The sequence below is a fragment of the Sphaeramia orbicularis genome, chromosome 13, assembly GCF_902148855.1.
Source record: "Sphaeramia orbicularis chromosome 13, fSphaOr1.1, whole genome shotgun sequence".
Lineage (NCBI taxonomy): Eukaryota > Metazoa > Chordata > Actinopteri > Kurtiformes > Apogonidae > Sphaeramia > Sphaeramia orbicularis.
Window position 1 is genome coordinate 24,711,334 of NC_043969.1, and position 20,330 is coordinate 24,731,663.

The 20,330-nt window shown below is 37.7% G+C and overlaps 1 protein-coding gene and 1 long non-coding RNA gene across 2 annotated transcripts; both read left to right on the top strand.

Annotated features, from left to right (window-relative positions):
• Positions 1-206: 206 nt before the first annotated feature.
• Positions 207-2,022, top strand: LOC115432236 (uncharacterized). Its single transcript, XR_003937179.1, has 2 exons — positions 207-783; positions 879-2,022. It is a non-coding gene; the product is annotated as an uncharacterized LOC115432236 (long non-coding RNA).
• Positions 2,023-2,704: 682 nt separating this feature from the next.
• trarg1a (trafficking regulator of GLUT4 (SLC2A4) 1a) lies at positions 2,705-19,447 on the top strand. The gene is made up of 3 exons (XM_030152954.1): positions 2,705-3,736; positions 16,580-16,706; positions 17,240-19,447. The coding sequence occupies exons 1-3, from the start codon at positions 3,329-3,331 to the stop codon at positions 17,251-17,253; spliced, it is 549 nt and encodes a 182-aa protein (XP_030008814.1). The 5' UTR covers positions 2,705-3,328; the 3' UTR covers positions 17,254-19,447.
• The last annotated feature ends 883 nt before the right edge of the window (positions 19,448-20,330 follow it).

A 20,330-nucleotide genomic window follows, 5' to 3' on the forward strand; every position in this document is an offset into this window, starting at 1 on the left:
GCCTGGTGCAACTAAAGGTACATTTGTTTGGACAAATACAATGATAACAATAAAAATAGTTCATAATAGTTGAATATAAGAGCTGATATTTAGCCATTTTCCATGTTTTCTTGAGAATAACCCAAATCACTTCAGTTCTTACATCAATAGCTATGGCATTGTACTGACAAAAACAGTGCTTTCAGGCATTCCATGTTTACTTTTCTGTCTGTTTTAGTCACATGATACACACAGGAGTTAGTACTTGATTGCAAAACCATTGTTTTTGATGAGTTTTGATAATTTTTTCCACGACTGTATATGTTCTGATTTGTACTTTTTGTATTATTTCATTTCTTGTATATAAAAGAAAGAAAGAAAGAAAGAAAGAAAGAAAGAAAGAAAGAAAGAAAGAAAGAAAGAAAGAAAGGCTCCGGATCAAACCAACGCATCATACTGTATTTCTATGTATTGTAGATGCTCTATTCTTCCACAAGGTTGCGCTCTGTCCGCAGTTTTCCACCTGTTTATCAAACAGACCGTTCCTGTAGCTCTATGTCAGAAATTACCTCAGCAGCATTTTCATCCTGTTGAAGACTGTAATAATAATAAATGATCTGGGTTCTAACTGATGCATGTCTCCTCCTGTTCTTTTATTTTTCAAAGACCTGACTGATGTTTGGTGCAAATCCCACAGGAAACAGACTGAGTTTAATGAGCAGGATGAATTAACATTAGGAGTTCTCAGGAAACACCCTGAGAAATGTATTCTAAAATACGCATGAATTATGTTGGCACACTGGGGTAAGACATCCAGTCAATAGAGTTACATCACACTCAGAGCTGTGTTTCATTCAGGGAATCCCTACTCATCACTACCTGCACTGTTCCCCCATCAGTCCTCCAGGTCACAGAGCTGTGGAGCAGTCAGTGTGGGAAAGGAGGCTGACGCTAATGCACCAGTCTAATGATGAAGAAAATCAATAAGAGCAGATCACAGAAAAGAAGAACCCACCGAGGAGTGGAAGTAACCATCCCAGATACCTCTACAAGCACCTTTATGAATGCAGATCCTGCAGCTGACACAAAAACACCAACAATAAAAACACTACATTATATTACACATATTACACACTTTAAGACTATACTGAATGTATGTCTTATGAACTGTATTTTCAGAATATCCCAGTTATTTAGAGAGGGGGCTTTTAGTTGATTTGGATGGAGTAACCTGTCCTCTGTCAACAACACAGGCCAACAGTAAATTCTGCATAGCAGCACAGTCCGCCGCTGGCTTCCCTCCATAAACCACTGGTGCTGATGTTGAGGAGAGGGAGGAAAGGGACGACGGGGAGAAAGAAGAGGAGGAGGAGGAGGAGGAGGAGGGGGGGGGGGGATGTGGCTATGAGCCAGACTGTTCCACAGAGGCTCAGTAAAACCACGAAGAATAAGACCGAGTCAAACAGGAACTCAGACTGATCTGGTTTTAAACTTAAAAGCTTGGAATATGAAGGGAAGAAATCTGCAATATTGTCGTTTTTAGGATTTGCTGCCTGTTATCTTTTTTATCCATTTGCTTTATCATGTCAAACTCATACTTGTGTTCATTTATCCACTGAAATATCCTACTTCATAACCCTGTGTTACTGGTTTTGTCACTTGGAAAACTATGTGTTCAAACTCATTCATATACACTTGGAGCTCTTTTGGGGTTTTTTATGTCTTTTACTATAGACTTTTTTTGGTCACTATTAAGAGTGATCTTATGCAATGCTACACTGGACTACACATTTTTGGAAATTATCATCTTCAGCGATAAAATGTGGAAAACTTTATAGACTTTGATAAGAACAATTAGAAAACAGCAGTAATATCAACAAGAGTGCTGGTTGGCTAATGTACTCAAGATATATGATAATGTGTAATTACATGTATACATAAAGTGAAAAGTGAATGTATTTTACTGTGTACACAGTGTTTAGAGTAGAACTGGTAGATCACAGAGTCCTGTCATAGATTCATAAAATTGGAATTTTGGCCCAATATTGTATCTCAAGAACTACTTTTATTCTGGAAGCATGTTGTTGGGAAGAAGCAGAAGAAGAAGAAGAAGAAGAAGAATGCATTTTATTTAAATATTTGATTTTATTTAAATATTTATATTAGACTAAGCCTCTTTACCATCAGGTAGTACAATACTTCAGTCTGATGACTCACAGAGTGATGATTAATATTTAATTTTCATTTCATAACAGTCAAGGGTGTTAAGCCTGTTTTAGTCTAGAGCCCAAAGTGATTTCAAGTAAAAAAAAATAAATAAATAAAATAAATAACAAAAACAGCATAATAAACTACACCCTAAATAATGACAGCTCAAAATTTTCTTTTTGGTTTAATGTGAAAAAAGTAAAAATTACATTATGAAAATACTTATAATTGCAAAATATCCTTTCACAATAAAATTTGAAAAACAAATATGAAAATCCTGAAATGTCTTGAGAAAAATGAGTGCGATTTTAACAATACAAATGTTACTGTGATCATAATATAGTTGAAATTGCATTTGTTCAGGTAACATTTAACTTTTTTTCACACAAAAATAACATTCATTTATAGTTTGTGATGTTATTAATTTACTGGTTTGACCCACTTGAGACCATATTGGGCTGTATGTGGAACTAAAATGACTTTGACACCCCTTACCTATAACGACAGTACCCTCTTTGTGTGTTTTATTTTGTCTCCTCACCGGAAGTGCTGTATGTTCCTCAGGGTAAATTGACACTGGTCCCAACTTGGGCATCGTGGCTGTGTTGCTGCAGCGTGGAGACAAGGAGGAGAAAGTGACTCAGTAGTGGTCTGCTCTGCTTCACCTTCATCCGTCTTTGTTTAGAGACAGAAACAAGTCATTCTACTTCCCGATGAGCAGACAGGCGTGAAGGGAAGAGGGGAGACCGCATCCAAGTGGACTACACAGATCTGGATGTACCAGAGACCAGAGGAGGGTCTGGACATGAACCACACTGGAGATGTGAAGGAAGGAGAAGAAGTGATTTAAGATGCGCATCTCTACAGGAATCACGTCTGTGATTTTTTTTCTTTTCTTTTAGGGGTTCATTTATTCCATCTGAGCTTTTTAAATCCAATCACCTTTAAGATAATCTAATTCATCACATCTGGGCTGGTCTTTACATTCCAGAGTTGAAGCAGCAGAAACTTGAATTTCTATGGATTCTATTATGGCTCTGTCTGCTTATCTCTAACCATTTTTGCTTAAAACATTAAAAAAAAAAAAAAAAAAAAAAAAAAACAATACTTCTGTCTCTTAATTCGCCTTTGAGTCGTGATCATGGCCATCAACACTGACACTGACTTCCAGAAGACCAACTTGGGTGAAGGTGGAGGAGGCGCTCAGCCCGCGGACTCTCAGGAGACGGAGAAGCTCCTGGCGGTGACCACCGAGCCCGGAGGCAACGGGATGAAGATGTCCACCTCCTTCACGGTCAACGTGGGCACCGACAAGGGCCTGGAGGCGGACCAGAACGGCCACAGCGTCCCTCTCAGATCGGGTTCCGCCGGGCACCTGACCGCCGCCGCCCCCCTGTCCCCGTCCCGGGCCAGCCTGAGCCGCTCCTCCACCGGGAACGCCACGGTGCAGGAGACCCCCAAACCCAAGGATTACCTGATCCTGGTCATTTGCTCCTGCTTCTGCCCCGTCTGGCCCATCAGCATTGTCGCACTGGTTTATTCCATCATGGTGAGTGTGTACAGTAACCGCAAATAATAATAATAATAATAATAATAATAATAATAATAATAATAATAATAATAAAATATTAAATGGTTTATGATGCATCCACAGATTCACAGCTTAGTGACATTTCCCCAAATTTGCACATTTTCAGTCCTGGACATGCTCATCCTCTTAAATACAGAACATGTATTTGAGAAGAACAGTTTTCTGTATAGTTTTGCATATACACTGTTGCCCATTAAGTTGGAATCAAATGTATTTATGTCTTCTTATGAAATGATCGCGATAATGGGATTTATTCTTCATAAATAAAGTGTAACTGACTGGACATGGTCAAAGGTGATGACTGATGTGTATAAATAATGTCTTTATCCATGGAGAGTTTCTGCTTTTTTTCTTATTTTACTTTTCTCACCTTTTTTTTTTAACCATATCTTGTGTTTATGATTTACGAGAGACAACATTTACTGGCAAAGAATTCCATGTATGTGTTTATGAACTAGGTGAATAAAGATTATTCTGACTGGAATAAAAACAGGAATATGTCTGAAATCAAAATTATTCCAACTTTATGGGCAATGGTGTTAAATAACTGTGCTAATATATTTCCCCAAAATAATAACAGCTTTCATCCTCTGAAATACTGAAGATGAAAGTACTTTTAGAACAATAATTTCTCTGTTTTTTCATTTTCTCTGCTACTTCCAGTGTTAGCGTTTGGCATAAATAATTTAACTATATATTTAAAGATCCAAAGATAAAGTTATTTCCCAGTTTCACCAAAAGAGACATTCAATAGAAAAAAAAAATCATGTTTGTGATTTGTCTTATGTTTCGATGATGTTCCCTCACAGTAATAATGAGGTGCATTTTGTGATGAACTCGTGAAAAAGTGGACTAAGTGGTGAACTCACACACACATTTTAGCATTTCACATCAGACTTGTTTCACATCAGACTCTTTAAATGAACTCAGGTTCTGGTTCAGAGGTGCTGACTCAAGATTAATACCATAACCCAAAGCTCAGGGACACTGGGAAAATGGATAAAATATTTTGCTCATGAAATGAATCTACATCCAACAGCCCCTGATGTACTGTATACTGCTGAGGTCAGACGTAAACTCGCAATTTCACCTTTCCCCACTTTTCTTTTCGATATAAAATTCCTCTGTTTGCTCAGTTAGGGCAACAACTTCATTTAGTTGATGTGAAATAAAGTAAATCGAATGTCTAATATCGGCTTTGAGTTATTTTATCATTCTCAGAGGGATAAATGTTTGCATGCTGTGGGATTATTTGACAGCCATGCCTTTAAATAATGTAACTCTAATCAATACTCAATCTTCACTCAACACTACAGGAATTTCACACAAACCTACTTTTCCACTTCAACCCACAAATTTTCAATTGGATAAATGTCAGTGGCTTTGTTACGGCTGCTTTGGAACATTTACTTTGCTGGGCTTGAGCCAAGTTGTCACCATTTTGGATCATTGTCCTGCTCAAAGATCCATTCGTGTCTAAGCTTTTACTTCCTGCTTCACGTCTTCAGATGAAGTTTCAATATAAGTGCAATATGTTGGAGGGATTGCAGCAAGGTTTAAGTGACAGTTTTGGCTGAATTCTAATTTAATATCCTGACATTTTTGTGCTAAAAATGATGAATGTGTTGGCACTCTTAGACATATTGAAGGCAGCTGCTGTACAGAAATCTACAGAAATGGCAGCAAGGGACTTACAATAACATTATAAATGACATAAATTCACTTTTTCACCCAATTAGACCTAGACTTCACTATATCTGTCACTCAGTGTTCATTCCACCCCAATGACCATGATGGGGAGGAACAACAGGAGACACGAGAAGTATAAAAATAAATGACACAAAATCTATATGTTAAGTGTAGGTTATTATAGACAGCATATGGATTTCATAAGTGTGTGTGAAATCTTATATTGTTACATTGATATGGACAAGCAGACACTCTGATATCACTGATGTGCAACTAAACCACACCAGCAGCACCTGAATGCACCAGCTACGAACTACATTTATAAGAGCTGTACATGACTTCGTAATTATTTGCAAATAAGAATCTCCTCAAAGTTTCTGCTTAAAATTTCTGGATGATGTTTAACCAGAACAGATACAAAGGCTGCTTAAGCTGATAAATGAAATATGACGCAATGAATATTTATTAACATTCCAGGAGCCCTCTGTCTCCTCTCCTTGGAGCCATTAGCCACTTTTACACAGAGATCCTGGAAAAAAGGTGAGATGCTGATCCCACCTTTTTTCCACCATTGAGCGATTTCCACAGCCAAGCCAAAAGAGTAACAGAGATGAGACAGGCTGGACTTTTACACAGCGAACCTGGGTTCTGGAATCAAAGGGGCAGTGACGCAGCACAGTGTATAGTGTGATGTATAACTTGCACATCGGGAATACCCCAAGCATAACAGTATAACCTCTGTCACCGTTCCACAAATGTTAGCATGGATAGAGTCCGCTGCCTGAAGTGACAACAGCTCGCGGATCTTGGCGTCTCCCCAGTTCGATGTCTTTCTGGTGTTGCTGATATGTATGTTTACTGTACACAGCCATCGCTCATTTTTAAATCCCGCTGTGTGGAGGTCGCACACGCAACACGTCATCAAAATGACACCTTGGTTGCGGAACGAGTGGTGTTCCTTTTACATAGCGTTCCAGATTCATGATTCCACCTTTATCACGGCTCTGTTCCTACCTCCAGAGGCGTTACAGAGCTGCGATAAAGGTGGGACCAAATGATCCTACCATTTCGTTTACACAGACGTCATTCCGGAATAAAGGCGAAATATTCCTGTAACAGAGGTGCTGTGTAAAAGGGGCTATTGTTTGTATTTGTAAGTTAGCAACCAACTATAATGTTAAGCCTCTTTTACCTTTCAGAAGTCTACATGTCTGTAATGTGCTTAGTGAAGTGATGAGATAATTATTTAATTCTGATGGAAAACATTTGGCAAACACACTTTCTGAGTGTTCTGATTATTATTTTTAACAAAGTGTGTTTTTCTTCTTCTTATGTCTGGCACAAATAATATGAGATACAACCAACATATTGATTGTTCTGACATACAGCTGATGATAGACACTAGTACAAACACAAGTATTATGTAGCATGTGACCTGAATATGTATATGTATATATATAAACCCTTATATGCCCAAACCAGGAGGTGACGCCAGGAAAAGCTACTCAAAAAGAGCAGATAAATTAAGCTTCTGACAGTCCTTTTATTTGAGCATTGCATTAAGCATCTGGCAGCGTCTTACCGGGAGTCTTTTAGTGTTGTAGTAACTCTGCGGCATCAGGGCTGTAACTGTCATTGGCCAATGGTGCTGTTGGCACAAGAATTTGTGATTTCCAGAGCATTTTACTTCTCACACTGTAGTTGCCAACACTTAGATCTACAATGAAGCAAGACAAAGGCATGCGGCAAAAACCCTTTAGTTCTGTAATATCACTCCTGTGGACTCTACACACCAAAGGGACTATCAGGCAGTATCCGTGAGGCAGCCTGTACTTCACCGAGCCATCATCATGCATCCATTGACATTCACAAGTCAGCCACTCGCTAATGACATAAAGTGTGTGTGTGAGAGAGGGAGGTTTTGACAGAGGGCAGAAGAAAGAAGAGTGAAGGAGGGAGAAACGAGAGCTGGCCACTAACTCAATAGAAGGCGAGAGAAGTCAATTTAGTTTCTCTGCAGAGGGCAGATTGCAGCAGTTAGCCAGCTCTGTGGCAGCGATCAACATACTCTCTCTTTCCTGGGGGCATGGAAAGGGGATATGAGCCCTGCAAGGAAGATCAAAACATCATTCGCTACAAGGGTAGATGGGTGTGAGAGAGATGGCAAATGGCTATAAAGTAGTTCCTATCACTGGATTAGAGAGGAATTGAATCAAATACCACACTGATACCAGATAAGTGCAAGTGAGTCCGAACAGGAAAACAGAGTTTTACAACACTCCCTGCAAACAAATGAATCAAAAGTAATGTGGCTGATTCAGCATAGCTTTAGTGCTGGCTCTCCACTAAGTGCTAATATCCTGCTCTCTCAATTGAAGTGAATATTACTGCAACAGAAAAAAAAAAAAAAAAAAGCACTAGCTCACAAGCCAAGGCCGCTGCTTCACGAAATCCTGAGAAATAAAGTGAAGAGAAAGACAAAAGGAACATGCTAATTCCTTTCTAGCATAATTAATAGAGCATAGCAGTATATAATAGCTTAAAGCAGCTGAAGGCAGGAGGAAAAGCAGCAAAACTATAAAATGAGCATATTCCTTCTGCAGCTTAAATCATAAGACATTGTTTCATGGCGCTATGAGAATGTGAAGCCAAATCAGAGTAAATGCAGCTGCTGGGTTGTTTCTGTGAGACACATCTGGTAGAATGTTAACGTTAACATTAACATATTTAACCCCTGTTGGTCAAAATTGGGCATCACTGGGTACACTTTCCACAGCCTATAAATAGAGCCAGGACAAGGTGTAAAAGTCTTGTTTCCTCTACAAAGTTATAATCAAACCTTTAAGTCTGATGTGGATGGAATAATGATGTGGGTGTAGGGTTGGAAAAAGAGGCACATGTTTTTGACTGGTTGACTTGTGTTAAACTGACAAAACAGGAGGAAGTTGTGGGTCACGACTCGTGATTTTACAAAAAATTGAAAAGGTTTAGAGTTTAAGAAGGTGTAGTAAATGTATACCCACAAGGAGTCATTATTGTGATAGGTGTTAGTTGGAGTGACACACCCCAGTTGGCAGTCTGTTCTGGTCTATTTTGACACATTGTCTGTGTTTGAAAAAGATCAGATGAGCTGATAATACATGATCTGCACAGCACTAAACAATAAACAACAGGAGATGGTGAGGGCCAGAAACAGACCTTAAAAAGCGCAATGTGAAAAATACACATGATCCATCTTACTCAATATAAAAACACGTTACCAGAGATAGTTAGATACTGGTCTGGAAAACTGAAGCCAGGGGATTCCTCCTCTGTCAGAACTTTTACAGTGATCTATAATTAAATCTGTGACTGGCATATTTAACCCTCTATCTATATAAGAACATCTGAGTAGTTTTTCTATAATCTGTAAACAGAGCCAAGAGGAGGTACCAAAATTCTATTTCCTCTCAGACCATTTCATTTACAATACGCTGAAACGGATTTTTGATCAATGATGCAAAAACACGATAGAACAATAAAACTTTAATATTGGACATAGATTCACAAGGTAAACAGAAACATTTTAAGAATGAATAAATGCTAATGATCAAGTTAGATTTAATTGCCAGTGTACAACCAGAACTGTTAACCAGGTGATTTCGTTATTTCAATTTTGTGGCATTTCAAGTATCTTGAGGAGGAAAACATTGACCATAGAATGTAACTTACAATGATAATCACTGTGCACATATGAAACATCAAACATCCTGGAAATGGTCAAATTCCATCATGATTAAGTACATCAGTTAGGGCCTCATTTAGCCTTGTTTAAGAATCAGCATTTTCTTCACTGGCAGATGGTGCACTGGTAACAACAGACTGGCCAAAGTTACATCCATCATCCTCCACCAGCACTTCCAGCAGCAGGTCTGCCTAAAAGCCAACTTCCAGTTGGCTTCTGCCTCAGATCTCTGACAGATGCTATGGTGGGGAAGGCTTGTGGCTGGCAAATACATAAGATGTGCAGTCAATTATGGGGATTGGAGAGGCAGGGGTAATAGGTTTTTACTGCCCAGACCAGCCTATCCCAGTAATGGGAAGGCCCAAACTGCAGGAGCATTATTGCACGCTCTGCAGATTTGCCTGTGAAATATGGACTTGCAATGCTGCACAGAATGAAGGACTGTGTGTGCCTGTGTGTGCGTATAGGTAAATGACTTCTTATTAGCAATCTAATACAGCAGATACTGTACAGTCAGAGCTTTTCACGCTGTTGTTGCCAATTATATGAATCCTGCAGAGAGAATACTGAGACAAGAAAATCATTTTCACTGTTAAACCTGCTAGTAATTATATTATCAAGCTTAAGCTTTATGGAAATGAGTGTCATCTACCTGAATATGAAAACGGTTTTTATGCATTTATGGCATAATGTTTAGAGCAGCCAGTCTTATATTTCAGCCGTCAGCATCTATATTAACAAGTCTTTGAAACAAGCAAAAATGTTGTAAAGGATAAAATGTCCAAATAAGTCAGCACCGTGTGTTATAAACGTAATATCTCAGAGTGCGATTGACACAGTCAGTTGGACTTCAGGATGAAGTGATTGAATTTTGGTGGACCTAGGTCAAAGGTCAAGGGTGTTGTGATCTAACAAAACATATTTTTGGTCATAACTACAAACAGATTTTGATGCAACAATTGTGAACTCATATGATTGGACTGATGTTATTTGTTCTGATCCCCAAAGCAAATTTTTAGTGACTGTCTGGTTTTTATTCGATTGTTTCATCTTATTTATCCTTCAAATGATAACACATACTGTGACAGTAAATATGAAACTACATCAGCATATTAATTGCCATAATTAGACTGTTGGTGCCTCATTTTAGTTATTCTGATAGATTCAGTAAAACTATTCTGATTAAAAATTAATGCTGATGCCCATTTTTCTAGTCTGCAGAGCTAATATTTTCTATTTGTAGAATGATCTTATTTTGACATGTTTGGTGAACATCGATAGCAGTGTGCTGTCAAAGTTCACCCTGGGTTACCTACATAAACTTGTCATTAGTGATGATCTAAATGGAATAAGGCAGCCAGCATTATGGTGTTGTGTTTTTGTGGTGCTAGCACTTAGCTGGCTTATTTCAACTGTGTTTCCAGTTCACAAGCGAACCAAGATATAAATACAATTAAAATTTATGAGCTGTAGCAGAAGCTGGCGTGCATTTTATAGCTCTAAGAACGCGAGCGGTGCCATCATGGGTCTGACAGACTTGATCATCTGACTACATTGAGTGGTTTGCATTTTTTATGGAGATTCTTGTGTAACAAGATTGGGGCGTAAAGCGCTGTTAGCGGCCCCTAGAGGCCGTAACGTTTCGCACACCTATTCAGACCAAAGTGGTTTGAACCAGTTAGCAGAAAGGTTCACCAACACACTTTGTTCTTTCTTTTGAGGGTTATAACTAACTAAACTTATTAAATTATATATTATCTCTAATTTACAAATCGGAGAAACTTTAGTTGAAAAATAAAATCAGCTTGAAAATTAGAAGTATGTGCGTAACAAGATTAAAAATAATAATAATGAACAAAAATGTTTCATATAACATGTTAATGAAAGTGAATCAATCAAATGTCAAGACATAACTAAACAACAGCTCTGTTGTACATAGTCTCCCTCCTGAAGCTGCTGCTTCTCCATTATTAATGACAAGAGAGAAAGAGAGCACTTACTGACTTACTAGCCTCCACCTTTCTCTGCGGAGCTGCCACATGAGCAACTCAGCTCCCTGTAGGAGACAAAGAGCAGGTCACCATAATGTAAAATATTACATTTTAAGTTTTTCAGGGCAGAGTTAGATTAAGCTATGGATAAAGGTTTGGGGAAGGTATGTTGTGACTGTAGTTGCAGTTTGGTAGGTCTTCAGGAAATGAAAGTATGTCTGTAGTGATGGAAACAGCAGTGTGTTTGTGTGTGTGTTAGTGTGCATACCAGCCACACAATGAACAGTGGACGACACACTTTCAGGGTTGAATTTCCCATTCAGGAAACAAATATGACTTAGCTTTACCCTTTAAATCAATACAGACATTCGTCATCAGCCAAGTGACTGGTACATCCCTCTAACCGCACAAACACACAGACACACAAATATGTCTCACAGCCCCTGAGGCGAACACCGAACAGGGTGGGTGTATTAAATAATACACTGACCTTGTTCCTTTGTTATTGTTGTTTTTTTTTTCAAGTTGGTTACATTGAAAAGAACATTTTCAGTGTTTTGTCAGTCTTTCTTATTTATTTACCTTTTCTCTCTAAGCCGGTTAAAGGGCTGTGTTTTCTGAAAGGGACTTCCATTGATTTAAGGTGCTGATGTTGCCTTTTTTCTGTGATGTGAGTCCAGATCAATACAGGTTCCCCTGGGATTCTGCATGTGCCATAGCTTCACATTGCAGTCATGGAGGTGAGAGACTCAACTGTGTCTCGCAGTGAAAAGAGAAAAATCTCTCATTTTACTGTCAAAGGACAAGATGGACTCCTACAAAGATTTAGAGCCTTTGCAGTGTTGTTAAAGTCACACTGCATCTGTACCAAAGCCTACTCAAAATGAAGTCTGATATTTGTATTTAACCATCTGAGGTTTTTATAATCATCATAAATACTGCTTAAAACTGGAAGAGTGTAAATGATTTACTTATTTTAAAGTCATTCCCTGGTCCAGTGCCCAGGGGTTGAGCTTTCCACACCCACCTGCCTCAAGTGCATCATGGGATCTGACTCCACCAGAGACAGCGTGGAGACAGAGAGACTCATGGGAGTGAGAGGATGAAGAGGAGGGAGGCAATATTCTCTCTCTCTCTCTCTTTCTCTCTCTCTCTCTCTGCAGTGTAATCTTATACTGACGCAATCCCCTCCTCTGTACCCTCACTCAGTCCAACAAATTAAACCTAATGAACTAAAGACAAAGTATGCATAATGTTATTTATTCTACTAAACTAAAATTGATATCAGAACAATAAAGTGCCAGTTTTTCTTCATACTTAAAGAAAAAAATCCTTAATCTTGTAGCAAGGATAATAAATAAAATGGGTCTTTTTCAGGCTTTTTTTTCCAGGGAAAAAAAAAGTTGCACCTTGTCTTTCTTTTCACCTCTAACATTCAAGGTAATTTTTGTCCTTAAAGTTGATGTGAACATACGGGTTTTTAATTCAGGATTAGGTTATTTTCCTTAACATCACACAATATGTTGTGATATGTTACAATCTGAATGGTACACATATGTAATTCAGTAGATGATGGGTATCAACAGCCTAATGCTTTGGCCTTTAGTTTGCCAACATTTTCAGCACCGAGGACAGCTCCTGAAATGTTTGTCTTTTTTTGGTGACGATGCCACCATGAGACATGTGCAGCATATTCTCTAGTGTCTTTAATCCACATGAACATTGTACTTGATCCTTTCACATTTGGTCTGTCATCTAACATATAGATAATGTGAATAAACCTGCAGGTTAACCGAATTGGAAGTTCTTTAATTATTTTGAGTAACTTGTATGAACTTGAATGAACCTATTCCTCTGTTTGGCCCATGAGAAGCATTCACTTGAAGTGTCTTTTGGGAAACATTACACTGCTGATGTGAAGTGCTGTTTAGGTATATGGGCCATCTGAATGTACCCAACACCACCCAGCAGTGGTTTCACACCACCATGGAGGGCAACAGCAGCAAGTGAAATGTATCACACCAGGGAGACTAAAAAGCCATGAGTCAGGTTTTATTCTGAAAGAAGAGCAACACTGTTCATCTTTCACCATTTATTTTTGGTGGGATAAGATATGCAGTTTCATGGATCTTTCAACACTGACTACACACTTTTACAGTTTTTGGAAATCACCTGTTTCAGGCATAAATTGTACTAAATCTTACATACCATAACTCAATAACAAAGGTGATATGTTGGTTATAAGACGTATGATAAAGGGTTATTTCATATATAGATATAAGTTTGTGTACATTTATCTTACAAGAAGGAAAGAATGTGAAAAGTTAACATGTTCTAAAGTGTAGACAGTGTTTTGAAGTACAATTGAGATCTCAGAGACATTTTGATCCAATACTGTATCTTGAAAACTACAGCCAACACTCATGCTTGGCTTAATGTTTTATTTTACTAGGAACCCAAATTTGGTCCCTCATAAAGTTTCACACAGGTGTTTGGAAAGAGTTGAAACCTCAAAAACGACTTTTTGCGAAAACTACTCATATACAACTTATGTTATCCTTGAGTTCTACTTTATTTAGAATTATTACAGATTGGTTCACCACAATTTAAAAAAAAATCTTTGATGTAAATTAAAGAAGTAGTGCCAGGCACAACAAACTCCACCCCTCGCACGTATTGTAGCTTATTTTCACTTCAATCCAGCCGATGTCATTATGTCTATTTGTGTGCTGATGTCAGCATAGACATAGCATAGACAAATTTCAGACTTTATAAGTAAATGGGGGGATTTTAAAAATTCATATAAAGTTTGATTACATTAAAAATGTAATCACATCTATTCTGGATCAACCTATAGTTTTGCTGCTGAAGTGTTAACAAACAAACAAACAAACAAACCGAACCAAAAACAGTATCCCTTTGGGGGGTGAGGTAATAAATCCATAGAAACAAAAGGAATATATAGTATAAACAAATGCAGAGCGATTAACACGTAATATAACTTGGTGAATTGTATGGTTACCATGTAGGATAAACTGAAAATTGAATTTGTTAATTGCTAAGACTCAAACACAAAATGAGAAGTGTTAAAACAGATCAAATACTGACTTCTCTTGGTTTGTGTTACTTTTACTGCACTCACATTTAATGTCTTGATGATTTCCTTTTATGGACTCTGTGACCTTCTGTGTGCCTTAAAGCCGTACTGTATACGAAATTAAAAGCAGACACAATCAAAAGTGAAAGCCAAACCAGTGCTGATGGGAAAACAGTGCCATCAGCGGTGTGTGATTTGTAGTTTTAGGATGCTCACACAAGAAAGCAATGCACACGGATTAAGGACCCCCATCCATCATTGCTCACACACATATAAACATATCACCCTGTCTCCAGGTTGATGTACGACCCCTTCACACTGGCACACTCACCTACTCTATCCAAATGGCCCTGCATGTCACATCGCTGCATCAATCGCAAACTGCCAATCTGAAAAAGACAATTTCACAGCTGGGTATAAATTATTGTTCCTATTTTACTTTACAGGACTCTGGGGCCCCGCAGAAGACATTACTATAAAGTATATGTTCTATTTCCCCTTTAATAAGTTTGACCTCGATTAGTGGAAACCAGCTGATAAATATTTTAACATTTAAGTCTCTGCGTGCTTCGTGATAATCAGATGCTGCATCTGATTGCATGTCAGAGGCAAAGTATAGTAATGAAAAATGTGAATGTATATATACATGGATGGGAACTCTACAGGCAGAATTGTATGGCGTATTGACACAGAATTTAACCCTCAAAGACTTCAGCAGCTACTGTGACCAAAAGCATCTACTAATTTAAAATATGTAATAACTGTTGATCCACTAATCCTATCAATACATGTAAATAATTCAGGTAAAATGCCATTTCTCAGCTTTTCAGCAGCATCAAGTGTGTCTTTTTTGGGAACTCAGAGGCTCCATAGGAAATGTGGAAACACCATCATCTTCTGCAACATTTATTCACCAACAAAACTCATGAAATTTGACAAATAATTGTTATAGATGTTTGTTTTTACATTCAGTTAATGATATATTTGCTGAAAAAGACACTTTTTGATCAGTTTTATCTTTTCATACGATAACCTGTGAATTTACACTGAGCTGTTATGCACATGTACATTATGAGTGAGTTACATATAAGAAAACACCTGATTTTCATTGAAAAATGCAAAATGCAGAGGATAATATTACAATAAATGGATAAAAACCAGGAAAGGTTAGAATGTTTGAGGAAAAAAATGGAAGTCACCACAGAAATAGTTCTGAGTTTTAAGGGTTAGGCTCACTTTTGCTGAAAGTCTAAACATTTTTTCCCTCATTTCCTTGAATTCTAAGATAAAAAAACAAACAAAAAAAACATTATCTGTCTGGCCTAATGGTGCTCTTGCTGTGGGTTGATGAATGAACTCACACATCTTTGCTCAGATTCTAAATAAAATAAAACAATTGAACCCTTTTATGCAAGAATTATGAGAACCTTAGTCAATATTTTTTTCTTGTGTGTTTTTATTCCTCTTTAGGCATGAAAAAAACAATGCAAATAATTTTTTTTTTTTTTTTTATGAACCTATTTTTCGTGGAGTCACAAAAATGTCCACTCAGCTGTACACCATGCATTTAATTTTTGAAGCAAAGAAATATGTATTTAAAACTCATCATCAGAAAGTGATATATTGTGTGAAAACTATGAAATAAAAACATTTTTAATGCCACATAAATGCCAAACAAATTTGCTGAAAATTGCTGAATCGCTAATGTTTTCTCACATTTTATCAAACTCTAAGACTAGTTATTACTCCTTTCATGGAGATAATATCCTCCTGAGACCCAGGAATTTGACAGTTATTTGACAGCTTTTTTACATTAAAAAATTGTCTTGATTGGAAACTGTACAATGCAACAGTTTTTTCAGATACATTTTTAAAATAATTGTTATTGATTGATTGATTTTTTTAATGGAATGTCCTTTGTAATGCACAGCATTTTTTTAAGTAAAACTGTTAAACTTTTGTCCCCTACAGAGGACAAAATGCATTGCTGGGTCTCAGGAGGATATGCAAAAAAAAAACAAAAAACAACTTTTTTGTTTCAGAAAACTGTTAATTACAGTCTAAGTTACAATAATTGTATGAACTGCAGTGTTTGGAAGGATGCATAAGCATCCACTATGTTGGCTGATATGCAAGTAAAACAACATAACCCATGAATATACAAGAGAACAGCTGTGGAATATCTGTCCACTGTAGTGACCGCTATGCATGAAAGGGTTAAAAGATAATCCCATGCCTTGAATCTTGTAATTGTCATACACATATTCCTCTCAACTATACGCTGTGGTTTTGTGTTCCAGTCCAGAAACAGCCTTCAGACGGGGGACATAGACGGGGCCAGGAGGCTGGGTCGACTGGCTCGTCTCCTCAGTATCGTCTCCATCACCCTGGGCATCCTCATCATCATAGTCTATGTCTCAGTGTATGGTAAGCAAACCGAGGCCACTGAGCTTATTTTAACATCAGTTTTCACATTATCACTTCTTTTTATTTATTTGGATTTATGTTCTTTGTAGCTTAAATGATTTTCAATCCATTGACCGATTACAAACAGTATTTTCTGCCTTTGAAGCCTATATATGTATTGATATTTGCTTAAAATGATGAATGTTCACTTTCACACATATGCACACGTTCAAGACTAGACAAGTGTTCAACAACAAAGAATACCTACTGCATTACGATTACAGAGTGATATATGATACCACCACACAAGCATGAGATGTGTATTTTTCTGTGTCCACACTCAGCACATTTTCATGGCTGTGTGTGTGTGTGTGGATTGATTTAGCACTGCAGTGACTGTAGTGGGCTGACGGTGCAGCGAGGCCTGCTGTTCTGCTGCTCAAAGCCCTCGGCACTAGAATACCCCGATGAAATTATTCAATCCGATGTTGAGTTGAACCTGTCACTGTCAGTTTCCCTGATTCTACCACGTACCTCTCTCTTCTCTGTTACAGTATCCAACAAGTGACGGAGGATCGAGAGGGGAAAAAGAAACGTGGAAAAACCAAACCACGGACACGATGAGGAAAAAAAGCCTGTTCCATCAAAAAATAAAAGGCAACTCCAAACCTAATTCTACATTGTAATTACATCATGACCACCCTCATAAAGCAACAAATAATAAAAATAAAATTTAAAAAAATAGGCAACTCATGAGAGTAGGTATTGCAGCAAATAAACAGATGAAAACATTCAAAGAAAAAATTCAGTCAGAGATGCATGCATTAGAATCCAGTAACATTTGCTTGACAAAACATAATCAGTTGGTGTAAAATTGTTCAGGATAAAAGAGAGGAAACTGAAAATGCAGCTGTATACTGCATGTGGTCAAAAGGCCTCACAGACATTTCTCTTGGACTTTTCCAAATGAAGACACCGTCTGCCAATGAGGAGTGAATAAACAGTAAACTTTTTGTACATTCAGGACATGGCACCTTCCCAAATGGATCCTGGCTTTGGACACAACACTTTGGACAGCTGCATATAATCCTTATATATTCCCTATTGAACCTCCTGCATTCAGAGCATATACAGCTACAAATATATTTGAAATATGAATATCAGACTATATATACAGATGTACATTTTATAAAAGTTTGTATGCCAAGCGGTGCTGGGTTTATTAAGACTGTCACTACGGCTGCTTTGTAAGCACTTGGATTATCAGTGGAAATTCAAGGGTTTGTGAAGGGGGCAGGGAACACGTTTTTAATTTACTATTATTTATTATCATTTTTGAAACAAAAAATGGAGACCAACTGCATGCTTGATTGTTGATAGCCAATTTCTGATTTCATTTTGACTGTTACTGTTTTTTTCCTAACTATGGAGTCAGAAAGGCTAAAGGTTTGCACATGGAGGCGTGATTTGTGTATGTTCTGTGAGAGTACAGCCACGGACGAATGTATGAGGACTTTAATCGAACCCTCTAACTCACTCATTTATATAACAGAAATTTCTGGCCTTGTTCTGACACTGAGACGCATGACGACCCTCCTGCTGTCTTTACATTCCTCCAATTTCCTCTCACATCTTCTTCTTCTTTATCTGACAGAGTGACTGCTGCCCTTCAGTTCTGTTTACACCCTTTTCCTTTATCATGTCCTCTTAATTTAGGACATTTCACTCTTTACTACCTTTTTACACCATTGTTCCCTATTTTCCATTAACATTCTTACATTCTAACACATGTTGACTGTTAAATTCCTTTGTTTCACTGAATGTTTTCTTGTGATGGTATGAAATGTATTTATATGGGAAAATATATATGTAATATGAATGCATGCAGTGGGTCAAACAGGCTAACATACAGTTTTATTTTGTAAATGAACTGGCCAATGAGTTTGACAGTGTAACAATTAGCATTTAAAGAACCTTTCTTGAAAATCCAAGCACGACAGATTGTCTGTATTTGTCACTTTAACAGAGAGGAGTCACAGTAATATGTGCCCTGTGGATACACAGGACTGTTGTATAGACACTTTACAGGCTTATGCTACAAGCCCAGTTTGCCCAGTGTTGCATTACTTTAAAATCACAGCAGTTTTTTTTTTGCCATGTGTAATTAAAGTCATGAATCATCTGGACAAAGTCCTGTTACAGTGATAAAATGTTGCACCATTATAACTATGTTCATGTGGTTGTTTAAGGGCTCATATGTACTAAACAACACCAGCTAATTAACATCTTAAGGTCAATGACAATTAAACTATGCAGCTTATTCCTTTCAAATTAGATCAAAAATCAAAATTAACAATTTAAGTGTGATCTGTCAAACATCGCCCATCCATGGCAATTTTTGTGTACAATGGCTTTTTATCTGTTTCATTCCAAATAACAGATGTACATAATTTCTCCAAACATCTGAAAGCAGCAACATCCAAAGATTCCCCATATTTTCTACCAAACTAGAGAAAAAAAAAAAAATCATTTCTGTAACTCATACGAAGTGATTTTTCATTCAAATGCCAATATTCCACATGTGAATTTGATGATAAAGCGCTACATGTTTAGCCTAAGCACTGCTCTGTCTTTAAAACAGTTCAAAACTTCATTTCATTCAGTGTATTACTGTGTTTCTTTTCCAGTATACTGTATGTTCCAGATTTCATCTCTGTGGTGTACATTTTGCATGTCTGGAATAAATGTTACCATGCATGGTCCACGTTCTGTCTTTTGATTGACAGTCAGTCTGACGTGAGTGATGAGAACAAAAAACGCCACCTTGTCATCACTGAACTTCAGGAGTTAGTTTGAAAACTCATGGAAGAGGCATAATTGTGACGTCCTGGAGTAGAAATAATAAAACATTTTACATTCACATCACTGAAGGTTAGAAGCATGAGGAGCCAATATCAGATTGTCATCACAAAAATAAATACCACATTCATGAATACAGACAGAGACGCGTTCATCATCTCAGTATTAGGGCTGTAGTTGGCATTGCTGTGCTGTGGTAATGGATTGTACTGTGTGGTGCAGCTGTTGCTTTTATTACACCATGCACATAAAGCAGACTGTGTTTTAGAGCAAACCAGTATAATTTATCATAGTCACGACTTCGGCCTGTAGATGGCCAAGGAAAAAAGGGATGGAGAATTCATGGCAGACTTCATGGCCAGCTCTCACACTGCAGAGCTGTGGCGTGATGCCAGTCTGAAACCAACAAACCATCACTCTGCATCCTTTGGTTCCTAATTTCTCCTAAGAGCCTACTGGGGTTTCAACTACACACAACCTATTTTCTATTTCCTAACTCTTGAAAAGAATGTGAGCTGTTGCGATAACTGAAAACTTAAAATTATACAAGTCTTTCTAGCCCATAAGTGTTGGAGGCTATAATATAAGCAGACAAAAGAATCTTCCCTGTTTGTTTTGAAAACTGATCATCTGATTTCTTTACAGTCACGACGAACAGATGGACATTTCATCTGCTGTGAATAAACAGACGTTGTGTTTGTCAGAAGTATCTGTGGTGTGCCCTCCTAAGTGAGAGGCTCTGATGCTTAGTTCTGCTTGGGTGGCGTTCAGTTTGAGTAGCTGAAA